Genomic DNA, 18,102 nt, shown 5'->3' with positions numbered 1-18,102 from the left:
GCAGCAAAACTCTGGCTCAGATCTCGTAATTCAGAGGCAGGTTCCATAAATTGCGTTACAGCAGTTCTTTTTTGCACTAGATCTCGCGCAACAACATTCAGCTCTTTCTTCCCTTGCTCTAGCGCAGGCAGAAAAAATTGGGCTCTTTCTCTTTAACAGTTCTAGATTTTACCTTTAATCGCCCATTCGTTCACTAGGTGCCCTACTTCTAAAGAAATCCTGGACCCATCCAGAGCCCTCCTTGCTCCATCTGTGAACCACGTGTGTGGATGCCAAAGACAGAGCAAGTGAGATCTGACTCTTTGATCTTTTATGACGTTGGCTGCGCCTACTGCATAGGAGATGGAAATCGACTTCACAAGACAATAAGGAATTGTCCATTTCCTGACCGTCTTCAGAATAGCCTTCCTAGTTGCAGCCTCATCTCCTCCCCCCCTCCCAGGATTTCAGATGCTGCTAAATTTACATCTATAAGTCAGATATCATTCTTTACAGGTTGTGGCTAACAGGACATGTGTTTGAATGGGGTGTTTATTTATTTTTTTATTAGATTTATATACCGCCGCTCCCCAGCAGGTCTCGCGGCGGTTTACATAATAAAATATTAAAAATACAATAAAACCCCCATAATTTGCCCAATTAACAGTAAAAAACAATATAACAGGCAGCAGTGGACATCCTCTGTAACAGGGGTAGTCAACCTGTGGTCCTCCAGATGTCCATGGACTACAATTCCCATGAGCCCCTGCCAGCATTTGCTGGCAGGGGCTCCTGGGAATTGTAGTCCATGGACATCTGGAGGACCACAGGTTGACTACCCCCGCTCTATAATCTATTCTAATCCCATCTTGTTCAGCCTGAGGCCCTACCATCCCTCCAGTGAGAGGGGGAGCTGGTCTGATAGACCCTGGGATCCAAGTTGGAAACCTGGGACTCCACCCTGGCCTCAACCATACGCCTGGCAGAATGGCTCCATCTTGCAGGCCCTGCGGAAAGCTGGTAATTCCCTCAGAGCCCTCAGCTCTTCCGGGAGCTCATTCCACCAGGTTGGGGCCAGGACCAAAAAGACCCTGACACTGATCGAGGCCAGGTGAATGTCCCAAGGGTCCAGGACAACCAGTAAATTCCTACCCCCAGGACAAAGGGCTCTGCGGGGAGCATAAGCAACCAAGCAGTCCCACAGGTAGGCAGGACCCAGGCCGCGTATGGCCTTAAAGATTAATACCAATACCTTAAACTTGACCCAGAAACAGACTGGTAACCAAGTGCAGATGATGGAGCACCGGCTGAATATGGCCCCTCCAAGGTGTCCTAGTGAGGACCCTGGCAGCCGCATTTTGTACCAGCTGTAATTTCCGGATCAGAGTCAAGGGTAGGTCCGCGTAGTCTAGTCTAGAAGTGACTAGACTATGGGGGAAAGTTCACATTTAGTCTAGATAGAAATGTAACTAGAACTTCTGCAGGTAACTGATAAGATTGCAAATGGTTTTGAGAGACCAGACTGGCTCCCATTTTCCTGACCAAAGCTCTTTGCTTATAATGACTGCACAACCACCAGAACTGAGCAACTTTCATAATCTAATGGTTATTTTGGTATCATTTTGCTTGTTCTTTCCTCTTGTTGGTCAACAACCGCAGTTAATGGTGCCACACAACTTTAGGATTTTCTTTGCAAATCCAGTCATGTGTAAAGTTGGAAGAAGACATTTGAAAAGGGAGAATCTGGCAGGGGTTGCTATTTCCTCCTCTCCTTTGCCATAATGACAGGGCAAATGCCTGCACACCTCAATGTCTATAACAAAGTCTGTAGGCAAAAGGAGAAACGGCTGGAGGAGTCATGTGTTTTTAAGTGCATGGTCACCCTCTCTAACATGGGAAAGGGGGGCTGTTTAAAATACAAAACCAAAAATGGAGCCAGCAGGTGAGGGGAGGTCCATCCCACCCTACAGCCCACCTGACTATGCCCCCCTTTGTTGCCTTTAGTGGTTTCCTTTCAGCTCAGTTAACGACTGTGCCCAGAGAGATGGAGCTAGCTTTCCCAAACCAAGCTTAATCTCCTGAGAAGTTCTAATCTAGCAAGCAATGCAGATAACTTTCATCCAGAATCCTGACCTGTCATGCGCTGGTTTTCTGATGAAGGTTATGCTGTGAGTACTCAGTGAGAGGCCAAATGAGCAAGAGGGAGAAGATTATTTGGAAAAGTACCGATGCAAACTTCATCACCTCAACTGTTCTCAGCTTTCTTAACATTGAGGCTTCTAGAACCCCAGAAGTGGTGCGATTGTGTAGGATATGGGTGGGAAGCAGAGCTTACATGCCCCTCCTGAGGCTCCTCCTCTTCCCATCCCCTCCAGGCCCACCACCGGCCATTTTGGGAGGGGTGGATGGGTTGACATGACCATATACATTCATATTGTCCAATAAATGTTTAGCAAATTTAAAAATATGTTCAAAATTAATTAACTACCACCCATTCAGGAAACCCTTCCGGAGCAATCAAGAAACTCCCGGGTCTCCCAAGACCCTGGTTGAGAAAGCCTGTGTTAGACAGGACCTACTGTGTTGCAGACTGGTTATGGAGGCCCCTTTGTAATATCTGAAAGCATTCTTTTCTACACTGTGATCTCCTAACTCAAAAGCTTAAAGTAAGAGGGGACAGAGTGACAAGGGGCCCAAAAGCTGAATGCCCAATTTCAAGGGAGCTCTCATGGTTCAGGTAACATGGAGAAGACCCAAGACTATGGGTGGTGTCCCACCATAAGTGTCCTGAGTAAAAACCCAATGGGTGGGTGTGGCTAGATCTCTGGGAAAACCCACACAATTAGTCCCATCACAGCCTGGGCATGTAAAATTCTCCCAGCCACATGGGATCCACTCCCAGATAAGTGGCTCCCCCTGGCTTGGGAAAACATAGAAAGATCTCCTAACTGTGTTCAGTAAGACTGCTCTTTGCTCCAGGGTTGGGGATAATGGACCAGGGAAATGAGCTAGGATTAAACTATTGTTTTCTTGATTCACACAACATGATAAACCAGTTAACCGCAGTTAATACCACAGAAACCATGGTTTCAGATAGAATCATAGAGTTGGAAGGGGCCATACAGGCCACCTTGTCCAACACCCAGCTCCTGGTGTGATTGATACTAGCTAAACATACTGGCTTTATATCTCTTGACATCTCTTTAATCCTAAGATTCCAACATGTAAAACCATAGTGAAGGCACTATATGAAACCACGGTTTCAGATCGTAGTGTGATGGTCCCTAACCAACAGAATTGGCTTTATAACTCTTTAACAGGTATGGCTCCTCCCCACCTGCCCTGAATCCTGAAAATGGTAGATGGGAGAAGGTGCTGAGAATTCTCTGCTAGCAGCCCTAAGCCTTTACCTCCCATGAAATATGGTTTCCCGAGGTCCTTGGAAAGAGGGAATACTAAATCTCCTTATGGTATGCCTATGCCCCAAGCATGAGATTAGAAATATGTCCAGAGACGACTCTGCTTCACATGGACAGGCAGTGAATGGAAATAGTAACTTACCTCCACGTAATAACGCAGGAGGAATTAGAAAAGGGTGATGTTTTATATAGACGATATCTCATTAGGAAGAATGAAAATACAATTTAGAGGGCGGGGCAAGGCCGAGAAGAAAAAGGGCAGGAGAAGACAAGCTGAAAGACTGCTGTATTTTCTTCAACGTCATTCCTAACCCAGATGGCTATACAGAATGAGATGGGGGTTGGACACCACTGCTAACATGCAACACTAAAGAAAAGAACCAGAATACTGAACAAAACAAAGAATACTCTCTACTGGAAGGAAGACAGGTTGGAGTGCACTCAGGGCTACAGGGAACCCGTTTTTACTCACAATAGATCACTACCAGTGTGCGGTTAAAATAGAGTAGGGGGCCGTGCCGTGTCCCAAGGCAGCAAGAGGAAAAACAAATCAAAACATTGTCAATGATCAACGGTTAACGCAATTCCCATTAAGCGCATCAGCATACCCAAGAAATGGCCTTGGATGGGGATAGGATGGGGGGTGGGGAGTGGGGGGTGGGGGACCCACCCTGTTCCGAAGGAGGCATCATGGCTGAAAAAAGAATTGTTACAAGTATATAACAGAATTGGTTAATACAACAGTGCAGGAAGACTATCCGCTGCCGGAATTTCCATCCCAGAATGACCGTGGCTGGTGGGAAGATAAGGGAGGTTTATGTAAATCATAGCTGATGAACCATATTTTCAGTCTGTTTTAAGCCTGCATACATTTACTTATGAATAAAACAATAATTCCGATAAAGAAGCATATGCTTTTTGTTTTCAGATGATGCGTGCATTTGGCAGGGGACAGAGTCTGAGAACAAGTCCTCTCTCTCGTGCAAGAGAGATGGAAGAACGGATGCCTCTTTGAGACTGGTGCCTGCCACTCATGCTTTTTGGCATGAAAACAAATCCCTCAGAAGTAATCTGCTGCTGACTCATCTCCAGGCATCCTAGTTCAATTGATCTATGAAGCAAAGTGATTCATTGACTAAACATTGCAGTTCTGATAAAGATCTATGCATGTAACTGCCATCTCTTCACGTGTATTAATTCTGGCTCTTGCCTGGGAAGTCTGCGATGAAATTAACAGGATAACAAGTCTGAAAGCATGATACACCACGAGGGGCCCATAATCCTGTGGTGTGCAGAATTTTCGCACCAGAATTTCATTCTGGACAACGTGACATGAAAATCTGCAAATTGTACAAAGGATGGGGGAAGAAAATGAATGGAAGGTGGTGGTGGGGAGGAATCTATGAAAGGAAAGCACGGTTACTCTAATTATCTCTGGCTCTGTGAAGCCGCGGAGCTCTGTGCTGAATTATTAATATTAGGCCTAACAGGTTTGGACAAATAGCTATGTGGGTCAGGATCACTTTTAGACCCTGACAATGCTGAAGCTAATGTTCAGACAGCATCTGAAGGGACGGGAAACCTCAGATGCATTATTAAAGAACGTAGCTTTCAACTGTCCCAGGAAACTGCATGTAATTAATGCCGCCATAATTAAGATTTCCTTGCAAGGAAGACATTTTCTTTCCTGTTTCATTCACCTGGATGCACGGGTTTATCCCCATGCCTTTGTTTCATCTTATGCATTCCATCTGCACCCACAACTGTTTCTGTTTTTTGTCATGGTGCTCATTAATTAGCAAAAGGAAAGGTGAGTCCTTCTCAGCATCCACCGAAATAAAGTGGCCAAAAATATGTGCTAGGGATGCCCCCAAGTCCAGCCTCCAAGAGACCGGGTTGTCATTCCACAGCAGAGAGGTCCATGTGGCAAAGAGGGCCAGCACAGGTTGAGCAAATGGATATGCTTCTAGGCTAATATGTTTCCCATTCCATGCCCCCCAAGAAATCCCACTAAAATCAGTGGCTCTACACCTGGAAAGCACTGCAGGTGGATGGTGGTCCCAAGTTTAGACTCTGATGAGGGGACACAGAAGACTGAAAAGACCCCTGTCGAGCTCTACAATGGCTGGATTCAAGACTTGTTACCAGTAAGAGGACATCAGTGGCTTTCCTGCCTGGAACCCTGAAAGATTACTCAGTGGGACCATCTCTACTGGCAAACAGCCCTCTTCAGAAGAGAAACTGGCCAGTGCTACCAATTCCCCCCACCCCCGGAGTGCACAGACTGAGAGGCATGCTGGGTATGCTCTAAGGTAGGGGTGGCCACACTGTGGCTCTCCAGATGTCCATGGACCACATCCCATGAGCTTCATGGGAACTGTCATCCATGGACATCTGAAAAGCCACCATTTGGCCAGTATCTAGGGGATGCTCAGTTCATGTAGGCTGGGTGAAGTCACGGAGCACAAGGTACATGCTAGATATGGTACCCAGAGTTCTCTGCAAGATATAGTGGTCTTGTGCTGATACACAGAAGGGAGACTGATGTGGTCTAGGTGGACCAGTCCTCTGAATAAAGATTAGGAAAATCCTTAGAAGCTTATTTCAACACAAGTTCTGTTTGTTTCTAATTTGACTTAAGTGAAAGGCTGGGAAGTAATAAATTGAAAAAGTTGGGGGCATATTTTAATTGTACTTAGGAATCAAACATAACATAGTCCACGTAATATATTTTATGATGATGGTGAGTATTATTGGCCCCCAAATCACAGCTGACTTATGGTAGACTGTGTAGGGTTTCCAAGACAACAGACTTTCAGGGGTGGTTGGCCATTGGCTGCTTCTGCATAATGACCCTCAACTTCCTCCATCGTCTCCCATCCAAGTGCTAACCAGTATCAGAGCTTCTGAGTTCTGGTGACATCACACTAGCATGGACCATCCAAGGCAGGGCAGTCCTTCTTATTAGCACCGGACTCATGATACAACTGGGCAATCTCACAGTTGCATCTTGTAAGGTTGGTCCTAATAAAAGATATTTTGGGGATTGGGTTCTGGGTTTTCAGATTTGTTTCCTTTTGGACCAGCATGGCTGACAAGAAGGGCAGCCCAGGAAAAAAAAATACCAGTCCATGAAAAAGCTTTACAATTGAATTTTTCTGACTATATAAAGCAGAACAACATAAATCCCATCCCACTTAAATGAAAACTTCTACTGCTAGCCCTGGTATGGTGGTGATAAAGGAGATAATTGCAACCTTCTAATTGGCCATGCATGAGCCTCTTGTGGCGCAGAGTGGTAAGGCAGCAGACATGCAGTCTGAAAGCTCCGCCCATAAGGCTGGGAGTTCAATCCCAGCAGCCGGCTCAAGGTCAACTCAGCCTTCCATCCTTCTGAGGTCGGTAAAATGAGTACCCAGCTTGCTGGGGGGTAAAGGGTAATGACTGGGGAAGGCACTGGCAAACCACCCCGTATTGAGTCTGCCATGAAAACGCTAGAGGGCGTCACCCCAATGATCAGACATGACCCGGTGCTTGCACAGGGGATACCTTTACCTTTACCTTTACCTTTAATTGGCCATGCAACTATTGGGAATTGGTTTTGGTTCCATAGTGGAGGATCTGATCTCTCTTTCTGTATTAAGATACACTTTTCACCTACAGTGAAATGGTTTATGCTAAAGGTTATGTTTTGATGAAGATTCTCTGCCTTCCAGATAGGGCTGTGCCTTGAAACAATTGCTTAGGGAACAAGTTCTGTTTATTATAAGCTTGAATTGAGAAGTGCTGACTCAGTGACCCCCGTGCTATGTCAGAAGCTCCAGTTCTGGCCTGGAGACTTTGGGGGCGGTCCCAGAGATGCATTGGTCCACGTCTGAACCAGCCCTATGCGACAGACATATACAATTCTGCAAAACCCTAAAGATGCATTTTAAAGTTTTCCGGTTACACTAGGCAAGGGCCCTTGGGTCAGGATCTATAGCCCTGATGATTTCATCATGTGTACATGCGGAGGAGGTGCATTGATAAGAACATGTGATCATGGAAGCTGCACAAGAATTCTGATCTTATTGCAGGTTTGTCCTCATACAAAGATAGTAGCTGAGTGCACCCAAAAATGTGCTTTCCCACAAATTCCATGTATCATTAGATGATTTTCTTTCTCGGATATCTCACATTAGTCAAAACAAAACTGGGTCGCCAGGTAAGCTTCAACTGACACAGATGTCAGTTTTGCATGGATTCCCAGACATTAGGACAGCCCGCCCCGACCTTTTTGAGCCTGTGGACACCTTTGGATTGAATCCTGACGCAGCATGGCTACAAAATGGCTGCTGTAGAATAGCTCCCCGAGGAGGAAGTGCTAGACTCAAAATGGTTCCTGCAGTTCATCCTTATGTGAACAGTGAAGTTTCTTGTGCTATGGTGGCAGCATAGCGTTTTTTTAAAAAGCTACTCAACCAATCAGAAGTCTCACTGGGCAAAACCTCTACCTGGCCCCACCCATGGGGGCTGCCAGGAGAGGTGTTGGTGGGCACACGAGAATCACACAGGGACACAATGGTGTGGTCAGAGGAAGTGACTTTTAACACACTGCTGGTGGAAGGGCTTCCAGAGGACTTTCAGTCCTTCAGGGAAAGTCTGTGTGCAACCATTCTGCACATGCCGACAGCACATGGCGCCAGGAAGAGCTGTGGCCACCATGGTAAATCTCTGGAACAGCTGGTGTGGACAGCACACACAGAGCATGTCAGCATTAGCAGGAAAGGATGAAGGGCCCTGTCATGTGCCCAGAACAGGGAGCTTTCCCATGCTTTGTCATAGTGAACAGGTTCCCAAAAACTAAGAATGGGGAAAATAATTTGCATATATGTTTGCCAAAAGAAACAAAACCCTTTATTTTATTCCAGATAGGTAATTACGCTAGTCTGTTGTGGGAAAAATAATCAGCAATATTGAGGGACTAACAAATGATCTGGCCCTCCAGCACTTCTAAAGTTTCTTATTTAAACAATAAGTAAAATCAGAAGCACAGGGAAAAGTGGGGCTCAAGAGCAAATGGCTGACTTTGGAAAGGAGCATGGCTCAAGCACAGTGCTGTATGTCATGGCTACCACCATTAACAGGCTGAAGGCTGTTTTTTCCTGTGGGAACGAGTGAGATGGACCCCCATTTAGTCTTTGGCAGAAGAGGCAAAGATGGATTTTCACGCAGGGTAACTTGGGGCGGGGTTTGATTCAACACTGCTAAATGTCTATAAATGCTAGGGTGTGAGTGTGGGTGTGTGTGTGTGTAACCATCAAGCGCATTAAATGTCGGAATTTGTACCGTGCACATGTAATGTTACAGAGCCATTTCAAGTACAGTAGCACCTCAGGGACCAGCAAGATTTGGGATTATGCGATTATCACAGTTCCCTTCATGGTCTGCAAGATTTTGGGGGGTAGGAACTACTGAGCTGCAAGATTTTCGGGGTATTAGCTGTTAAAGAGTCAAAGCTCCATTTTTTTATCTGCAAGATTTTCGGGGTATGAGATTTCGAGAACCAAAGCTCCCTTTTTGTCATCTGCCGACTAGAGCTTTCACCGTCCAAATCTCATGCCTTAAAATTGGTCTCTTGAGTGCTGCAAGTCTCAAATCAAGCTCTTCTACCACGACAAACATGGCTACCCTTGAAAATATAACATGACAATTATCGGAACTTTGTTACCTTGAGTGCCCAATGATGGTGAAAGTGCAAACAAAACATGCAAAAGTGAATTTTTAGAATATGGGTTTGTCACAGTAACCAGCAACACTTAACTGATCAGATCGGTATGTAAAGATTTCCTGGTCTCTCCCTACAACTGTGCAAAAACCTTAAGGCTGAACAGTTCTTTCATTGTGTGTGTGAGTGTGTGTGTGTGTGTATGGGGGGCAGGGGGGGTGTTTGACATTACTTACGTCGTTTGCAGCCGCACTTTTTTATCCTTTTGGGATCTGTGATGTCATCGTGACAGGCCTTGCAGTAAAAAAATGCCCTAGAGAGGGAGAGAGAATGGAAAAACTGACACATTTCTTAATCCATACAAATGAAATTAGTCCCACATTTCCTGCCTTGCTACAAGTGCCAAATTAATGAAACATGCCAGCCCTAATTTCCTTTAATCTTTTGAAAGGTTTAGACATTTAAAGAAGGCAGTGTTTGCTACGAGACAATTAATTTCAAACACAAGGCTGGGTGATTTAAGTCCGTGGTTCTTTTAATAAATTTAACTCAAAAATAATTGGGGGAATGGTTAATAAATATGACACGGCGGATCAGATCGTGCGGCTTTCATCTTGGGAAAGTAGCATCCAAAGTGTCTTTATTATCCAAACACAGAAGTGATGAAGAACCTTTGGCTTGGCAGGAGAATCGCTGTCTCAAAGACTTCTTTATTTTGGAGAAAGGGTCAGTAAAAGATGTGGAAAGGCCATTTGCTCCACTTAGTTCACTCAGTTTCGTGTTCTGGAGGGATTTAGACGTCCTCATGAAATGAATGCAGGGCACTTATGCAGATTCCTGCAACTACAGAACTAGGGTAACTCTGGCGTTCTCAAAAGTTGCTTTGGCTTCAAAGAACCCAGTGATGCCAACGGAAGCTCTTCTGCCTGCTATACTCCTCCAGTGCCCACCCACCCTGTTTTCAACTAGCTCTCTGCTATAAGGATCATAGAGTTGGAAGGGATATAAGGACCAACTCTTCTTCTTCTTCTTCTTCTTCTTCTTCTTCTTCTTCTTCTTCTTCTTCTTCTTCTTCTTCTTCTTCTTCTTCTTCTTCTTCTTCTTCTATCACTATAAGGGAATTGATCTGCCAGTCTCTTCTTTCACTCTCTTCTGTTGACTGTTCTACAGAGGAAGTCAACCTTGTATTTTATATTGCATATTTTTTGCACTTATTTTATACTGCTAATGATTTCTATTGTTATGGCCCATGGCCAAACACAATAAATTCAACTCCTACTCTTCAAAGATGGGGCAAGTCCAAAGTCAGCTGGACCCAAGAGGTGAGGCTTCGTTTGGATGTCTGATATCACATCTCCAGCAGCATGCCAATGGGGACTGTGCACGCAAAGGCAAGAATAAGACTCAATCCACTGAGACGCACGATTCTGTGGTGGCTCGTCATGAGGTTTTCAAGACTAGAGACCTTAAGAAATTGTTTGGTATGGCCCATCTCTATGTAGCAGCTTTAGGCTTCTTTTGCAGTCTCCCATTGGAAGACTAACAAGGCCCAACCCTCCTTAGCTTCTCAGATCTGATGGGACCGGGCAGGCTTAAGAGGGGTATGAAAATGACAGAATCATAAATAGTGTGGAGAAAGTAGGCAGAAAGAGATCTTATCCCTCTCCCAGCATTCTAGAACACGATGAAATTGATTGGCACCAAGTCCAGAAAAAAAAGGAAAGGAAGGATTGTTTCACAAGGTGCATATTAACTGAATGGTGATGGCCATAGCCCACTGTCTGGCCAGAAAGATAATACTGTATGGCTTAAAAGTGGACTTGACAGTTTGAGAAGCTTATATAAGAACGGTGTAAAAGGGAAAGAAATACCCAAATGTAAATGAGAGGAAAGGACATGAAGAAGCTTGATTTCTATTGGTTACTAAGTACCAAATTAAAAGGCACTGACAGGATTCAGTGGAATTTCTCTGGCAGGAATGGATGATGAAGAAGAAGAGTTGGTTCTTATATGCCAAAGGAGACTCAGTGGTTTACATTCGCCTTCCCTTTCTTCTCCCCACAACAGACACCCTGTGAGGTGGGTGAGGCTGAGAGAGCCCTGATATTACTGAAAAAGAAGAAGAGTTGGTTCCTATATGCTGCTATTCTCTACCCAAAGGAGTCTCAAAGTGGCTTACGTTTGCCTCTCCCTTTCCTCTCCCCATATCTAGCCGGCACTATTCTACATGTCGTTTATATCACACATTTTGAAGCATGTTTTAAGAATTTGCTTGCAAGGTCAATACAGATTAGCTTTTAAGTTACACAGTAAACCAAAGGTCAACCAAAGTAGAGAAGGCATAATTAGTATTCAAACCCTAGCAAAGACCTACCTTTTTACTTCTTTGGCATCGCTTGCAATGAAGAATCCTAAGGTACCCTCTTGAATCTTCACCTGGTTTCCAGGATTGATTAATATACTGTCCGATGAAACAAACAAACAAAAACACCCAATTTTTAAAAATAAAAAGACCCCAAGGACACGCCATTAGACCATGCTTTTTTGTTTGTTTGTTTTAATTACTAACCTGAAGAAATCATTTCATCTTTGTTTCATTATAGGGGGCCCATTAGTCAAAAATGGATTGGTTGTTTTCGAAATTTAAAAACAATTTGAATGGGAAGTTTCAAATCTGACCAGGGCTTCAACATTTTTTTAAAAGAAGGTATTTAATTAATCTAAATCATAATCTATGGCAGGTGTTATATCATTGACTTTCACGTCTTATATAAAATCATTAGTTGTTTTGCATTAGGGGACGGAAAATCTGGAAAAGTTTTGATTTCTTGCTTTGTATTGAAGATTGGGGGGGGGGGACATTGTGATTAATGAAAAGTGAAAGAGTTTCTGAGGAAGAGTTGCTTAGCAAAGCCCTCTTCTCGTATTTAATGTCCTGTGTCCCCTTGATACCAGTTTTTGTTACCAAAAAAATCATACTTATTAATGGGCTCCCTATTAGTATACATTCCATTGTTTATGGCAGGGGTAGTCAAACTGCGGCCCTCCAGATGTCCATGGACTACAATTCCCAGGAGCCCCCTGCCAGCATTCGCTGGCAGGGGGCTCCTGGGAATTGTAGTCCATGGACATCTGGAGGGCCGCAGTTTGACTACCCCTGGTTTATGGTATAGTACACACCCACACCCACACACGCACACACACATATATATTTACTCAAGGGGAATGGTACAAGCAACTGGTTACCATTGCTAAAGAGAATGTACAATGATTATGATCATATAGTGGTTAATAACTCCCAGGTCCCCAGAACCCCTTTTCAACGTGTGGCTGATGGATAAAAATAAATTACTCATCATTCTTGAAAAATTGCAAGGGATACATTATAACTAGCTGCATCAGGAGGAGCTGAATTTCTGTGAATTTGGTATACGGGCATCAAATCTGGTTTGGGGATATGGTTGTAGTTTAGGCAATAATCAGAATAATCCTGAAACCTTTCACAACCAGCGTGAGAAATAGGACTCTAAAGGTTTTAATGATTCTTAAAATAATTTTTAAAACGTTCTCCCATATCGCTTGCCTTCCTTCTTCGAGGCAACTCTACGACTTTTAAGAAACATCTCCCTAGCCACTTAGATAGGCCAATAGAATGGAACATGTGATCTATTTGGGATCCTTTTTATTTTTTGACCCTCTGGCCGTTAGTCTTCTAGAAAAGGTGTTGATCGGTTAAATCAGAGGAGAGTCAACATCCATGCACAATTTGTAAGTGAGGCAAAGACTGGAATCGGTTTGGACTTAACAGAAAATATGTTTTCAAGGAATGAGGTTGATAAAAGGACAGTCCAGGAACATACGAATGAACAAATGGCACGCAACAGTGCAGCTTTACACACAGTACAGCCTTCTAGCTCTAGACTTTCATAATACATGAAGCCTTTCTATTAAAAAGTGTTCTCATATTTACTGCTCAACGGGTCATCTGGAATATTTTGAAATGCATGCGGTTCCATGAATGTGGTATAAGACTGCTATCAGATATCCTACAATGCCCCCTATTGCCACGTTCTGTAGGAACAAGATGACTGCTATAATTGACACGGAAGGGATGTGCAGATATATGCCCCCTTCTCCTTTATAGGTCAATACACTCAATGGAGAGTAATGAGGCATGATATCATTGCTTCCTTTTCCTGTCAATCATACCAGTACTTTTGCACTAATTTGCTAGAATACTGGAATCAGTGACAGGAACAAAGTCATTTGATAGACATCCCCAAAGCCACAGGGCGTTATATGAACAATTAGTATCTATGATGGGAGGGGGGAGAGTGACTTGTTGGTTGACCATCTGCTTTATTCTGTTTGTTTTAAAAGCTCCCTGATTACCCCTGGCCCCATTGTGTGGATTTTTGATACATACTACAAGGCCTGATTTAGAGTAAGACACAATGATAGAACTGGTTTGTGACCATTCTCTGATGCATTTCCAAAATAGTAGATCCATTCACGTATTAAATGCTGTTTTGCATTCTCATTATCATGGCTTGTAAATTACTGGGGGGATGTTGGGGGGTTGTTCTGCATGTGTTTTTGCTCCATCTGGTGGTCAATTTAATATTACACTGTATTATGTCCAACATAAAAATGTGCAGTTTAAACCTGCAGGGAGATGTGCGGGACATAACCAGGTGTAAAATAAAATCAATCACTAGAGGGAGCAAAACATACCTGGCACCGAATCCCCACCCCTCAAAGAAACAAGAACTTACAAGCCAAGAATACGGGAATGTGGAAAAGACTATTTTTTTCAGATTGCATTTAAGAAAAAAAAATCTTATATATATTTGCATATGAAATTCAATATGTGAAGGAAGCTTCAGCTGTTCTTGTAATTTCCATTAGGGGGGAGTGCTTCAGCATGGTTCATCTGCCTCGGTACTCACCGAACCCCAAGACAGCCTGCGTCATGGATGGGAGGGGTGGTGCTGGCGCGCCAGTCAGTGCCCGCACGCAGGTGCAGAGCTCTGCACCTGCTTGAGGCTGGCAACTGGCGCACTGATGCCGACGCCACCTCTCCCCTCCCTGCCATGGTGCTGGCCACCTCATGCTTCGGTGAGCACCCAGGTGGCCGAACTGTGTCAAAGCACTCATCCCTAATTTCCATGCTGTTAGCTGCTTGATTCCTGAACATGTTTCTAGAATCACACAGTTTTTAAGTTGGAATCTGAGTACTTGTTTATAATGCAGGCCATAATGCATCTCTATTAACTGCTTCCAGCTTCTAAATGAAATATTGATAGCCTATGGCATTTCCTACTTGGAGAAAGGAGGAATCATGTTACAGGAGACTACAGGGTTAAGTTTAATGAAATGACGGACAATCCACACAGCATGCTTCCCCCCCCCCCCACCTTGAATTACATTCTTTGTCAATATCCATTTGGAAATGGTGTCTTCAGAAAGAATTTCATTTACACCAGGGTCCCAAGTAATTGCAAAATGAACATGTGGTGAGTGGTAACAAAATTCAGCTGGTAGCGGGTATCTCAGAAGACCCAGTTCCATAAGGATGTCTAAATAAAATGGCTGTGGTGGTGTAGAACTGACTGTGAAGAGGAAATTCAAAACTACCCTCAGCCATTCAGAATCACATGATAAACATTGTCATGTGCATGGTACATCTGCATGAACCAAATAATCTAAGAATATCACAGATTAGACACTACCATTAGGAGTGGGAGCATGTATGTGTGTGTGTGTGTGTATATATGTATGTATGTATGTATGTATGCATGTGTGTGTGTGTGTGTGTGTGTTTGTGTGTGTGTGTATATGTGTGTGTGTAGGTTTTAAATATGGATATTTCCATTCAAACCACTCAACAATTGTTGAGGTTTTTGTAACTGTAGGTCAGACTTTCTCTATCATCATCATCATCATCATCATCATTACCTGCCAGTCACAGACGACCAGCTCATGATGGGGGTTAAAATAAGAACCAGGGTTTCCTGAAAGTCTGGGGTTTCTTGACAGCCCTGAATACGTGGGAGTTAATTATTTTGTCTATATTTTTAAATTTGTTAAATATTAATCAGGTGATATGACCATATATGGTCATGTTGATCTACCTCCCCCCCTCCCAGAATGGCCATTGATGTGCATGGAGGGGGTGGGAAGGGGAGTGGCCCCTGGTGGGCTTGTCCACAGCTCTGCTTCCCAACCATTTTCTGCATAATCATGCCACTTCTGGGGCTTCTTGAAGCCTGAAGAATGTTATTATTATTATTATTATTATTATTATTATTATTATTATTATTATTATTATTATTATTATTATTATTAGTATTAGTATTAGTATTAGTATTTAGATTTATTTCCCGCCACTCCCCGTAGGCTCGTGGCGGGTCACAATATTATCCCAATTAAAATACCCATTAAAAGACTTTAAAAACAATCCCAACATGGCAGAAGTTTCAGGGGATTCTCAATGGTAAAAAAGTTGAGAAAGGCTGCTGTAGGTACTCAATGAAAATAAAAATGACTAATGTCTTCTTAATGAAGCGAAGAACTTGTGGACCTCATTTCTGTCTGGCCAGGACACTACTGGGAGCCAGGATACTACTGGAGCCTCCCATGGCATGGTAGGTAGGAACTGCATAGAGGGAGGACGTTTCTGGTAAACATCTTTTTGAGTCAAAGGGAGCAGTTCCTCAGTGGAACAGGTCTCCTCAGGAGGTGGCAAGTTCTCCCTCTTTGTACGTTTTTAAGCAGAGGCTAGTCATCTCACAGAAATGTTGATTTTATAAACTTAGGCAGATTGAGAGTGGGTGGGCAGGAAGGGATGTGTCCGTGTTTGTCTCTTGTGGCCCTTCCTTGCATACCCAGGGAACTGCTAATTGCCACTGTGGGATGGTAGGTGAATTCCCTCCAGGCCACGCTGGATTCTGGAGATTTTCTTTGGGGGGGATCACTCAGCCACGAAATTGGGGTCACTGTGGTTGGGCAGGTAGTTATGAGTTCCTACATTGTGCTGGGGGTTGGACTAGATTAACCCGGAGGTACCTTCCAACTCTATGATTCTTTTCTAGGGTAGCATCTCCAACAGAAGGAATGGTTAGTGTGAAATGCCCACATAGCTGTTAAGTCTACATGCATGAGTTGCAGGTTCATGCATGTGAAGTGCACGGAGAGTTGCAGGTACAGGCATGTGAAGTGTGCCACATCTACTACCTATGCATGTCTATTCTGAATCCATGTGTAGGACAAAAGCCAAATATCTGACTGGATGAGTGGCAAAAGAAATTCTATGACACATGACTTCCATGGCACGGTAGATGTGCTGTACCATTCCCCATTCAATTAAGATCACAACAAAATATATTATTCACCACTGTATTGTAATAGCCATATATAATTGAGCAAACATGGGATATTCTTGATCAGTTATCACAAAAAAAATGGTTTGGTTTGGTTTTTCTATCCGTGCTGCGCCCAAATGTCAAGGCCTGTTGTAATGTGGCAAACAGCTCCTTAAAAACAAAAAATTTGGTCACTATGGCAACTATGAATTATTGATGTACTTAAAAAAATCTTCGTGGATTTTTTGCAGGGCATATTGACAAACAACGTGGGAGGTGAGCACACACATCTCGCTGGGGAGCTGTGTGTCTCCCGGCTATCGCTTCTTTCTTCTTGGCTCCCTCTGACTGATGTTAATATAGATTCCACATATTTATATTACACAGAAATAATTCCACTACAGACACAAAAAGAGAATGCAGACAACAGGCAAGGCAGCTCCATCAAAGTTACAGAATACTGAAAGCTCCCGTTGCACCAAAGCAGACACATCACAAAGAGATTGCTTGCTCCCAGGAGTAAAAGCCTTTGGTTCAAAAAAAGAAAGCGAAAGAGGAAAAGAAAGCCCGCCGCTAATGGATTGCAGCATTGGCCTAAACTTTAGGCAAGCAAAATGGCGGAGAAAGTGCCAAACGTTTGCAAGCGGTTGAATTGTCTGTTACTCGTGGCCGTGAAGCAACTCATGGTCATGTTAGCAACATGTGAATCAGCCAAATGCTAGTACCTGTTTATTCCGGGAGCAAGCCAGTGCATTTAGTTATAAACCACACACGTTTCTCACACTGCTCAGCATGCCTTTACCACTGGGTTAAACATTACAGGAAAACGGGAAGCCAAACAAGAGGAGTGCAACAACTGCAGATCCATGAAGATGCCAAGTGTTGCAGTAACTTCTCTGCAGTTGGATCATATGAATAATGCCAAACTGACAGGAAGCTACCTCTCTTTATTTGCATATCTACTCCAAATCCAGAGGCGAGGATTCAAAAAGAAAGGAGGGCAACACACTATGCAGAGGAGCGTGATGAAAAAATGGGAGGGAGGGGAGGAGAACCAATGAAGGCAGAGAGATGCCGTTCAGGAGGAAAGAAGAACATATTGAGAATGAGGAAGGACCCAGGATGGACGCCCTGAGGAGGTCAGGAGAAGGTTAAAAGGACAACGACGGAGAAACAGAGGGAGAAAGGGGATTTGGTAGTTCATGCCTTACTTAGTTCAAATCCAAAACAGCAGGATGGCACGTAAGCTAGAAATACCGCTGAAGATCAGCGTGGGAAAGTAATATGCCAAACATGCCGCTGCAAGCTGGGGGTGGGGAAGAAGCCAACTCATCCAAAGGTTCCAATCAATGGCGGCCTAGTCTGGAATGAATATGAACATGGAGTACAAAGAGCTACCCGGAGCGTGAGGAGAAGAGATTATGGCAGCCTCCGACACATGCCCCCTGAGTCGATGCTCTGTCTAAAACTTAAAAAACGAAACAAACCGACCAAAGCGAAGGGCGACGGAGATAATCGTCTGCTATTAATGAAAGGCAAAATGGAGGGGGATGGGTGGGGAAGAGAACATGAAGTGTTGTGCAGGACATGGATGCTGAAGGGGGGACCTGGGGATCTCCCCATACAGAAATGA

The 18,102-nt window shown here is 43.9% G+C and overlaps 1 protein-coding gene across 9 annotated transcripts in view; it reads right to left on the bottom strand.

Moving 5' to 3' along the window:
- Window positions 1-18,102, bottom strand: part of KCNMA1 (potassium calcium-activated channel subfamily M alpha 1) — a 581,951-nt gene that overhangs the window by 135,290 nt on the left and 428,559 nt on the right. For 8 of the 9 annotated variants that reach the window (XR_013232722.1, XM_077345953.1, XM_077345954.1 and 5 more), the window contains 2 exons: window positions 11,480-11,566; window positions 9,342-9,418 (listed from right to left, as the gene is read on the bottom strand). Coding sequence is in view for 8 of the 9 variants with exons in the window: in XM_077345953.1 (XP_077202068.1) it covers window positions 9,342-9,418; window positions 11,480-11,566 (164 nt within the window). In the remaining variant the exon portion in view is untranslated. Of the gene's footprint in view, window positions 1-3,870; window positions 3,880-9,341; window positions 9,419-11,479; window positions 11,567-18,102 lie in introns of all 9 variants that reach the window. The other variant, XM_077345959.1, reaches the window with a different exon arrangement.

This window comes from Paroedura picta, chromosome 7 (genome assembly GCF_049243985.1).
Source record: "Paroedura picta isolate Pp20150507F chromosome 7, Ppicta_v3.0, whole genome shotgun sequence".
NCBI classification, from domain to species: domain Eukaryota; kingdom Metazoa; phylum Chordata; class Lepidosauria; order Squamata; family Gekkonidae; genus Paroedura; species Paroedura picta.
Note: the sequence above shows the minus strand (reverse complement) of the source record. Positions and strands in the feature narration are given on the sequence as shown.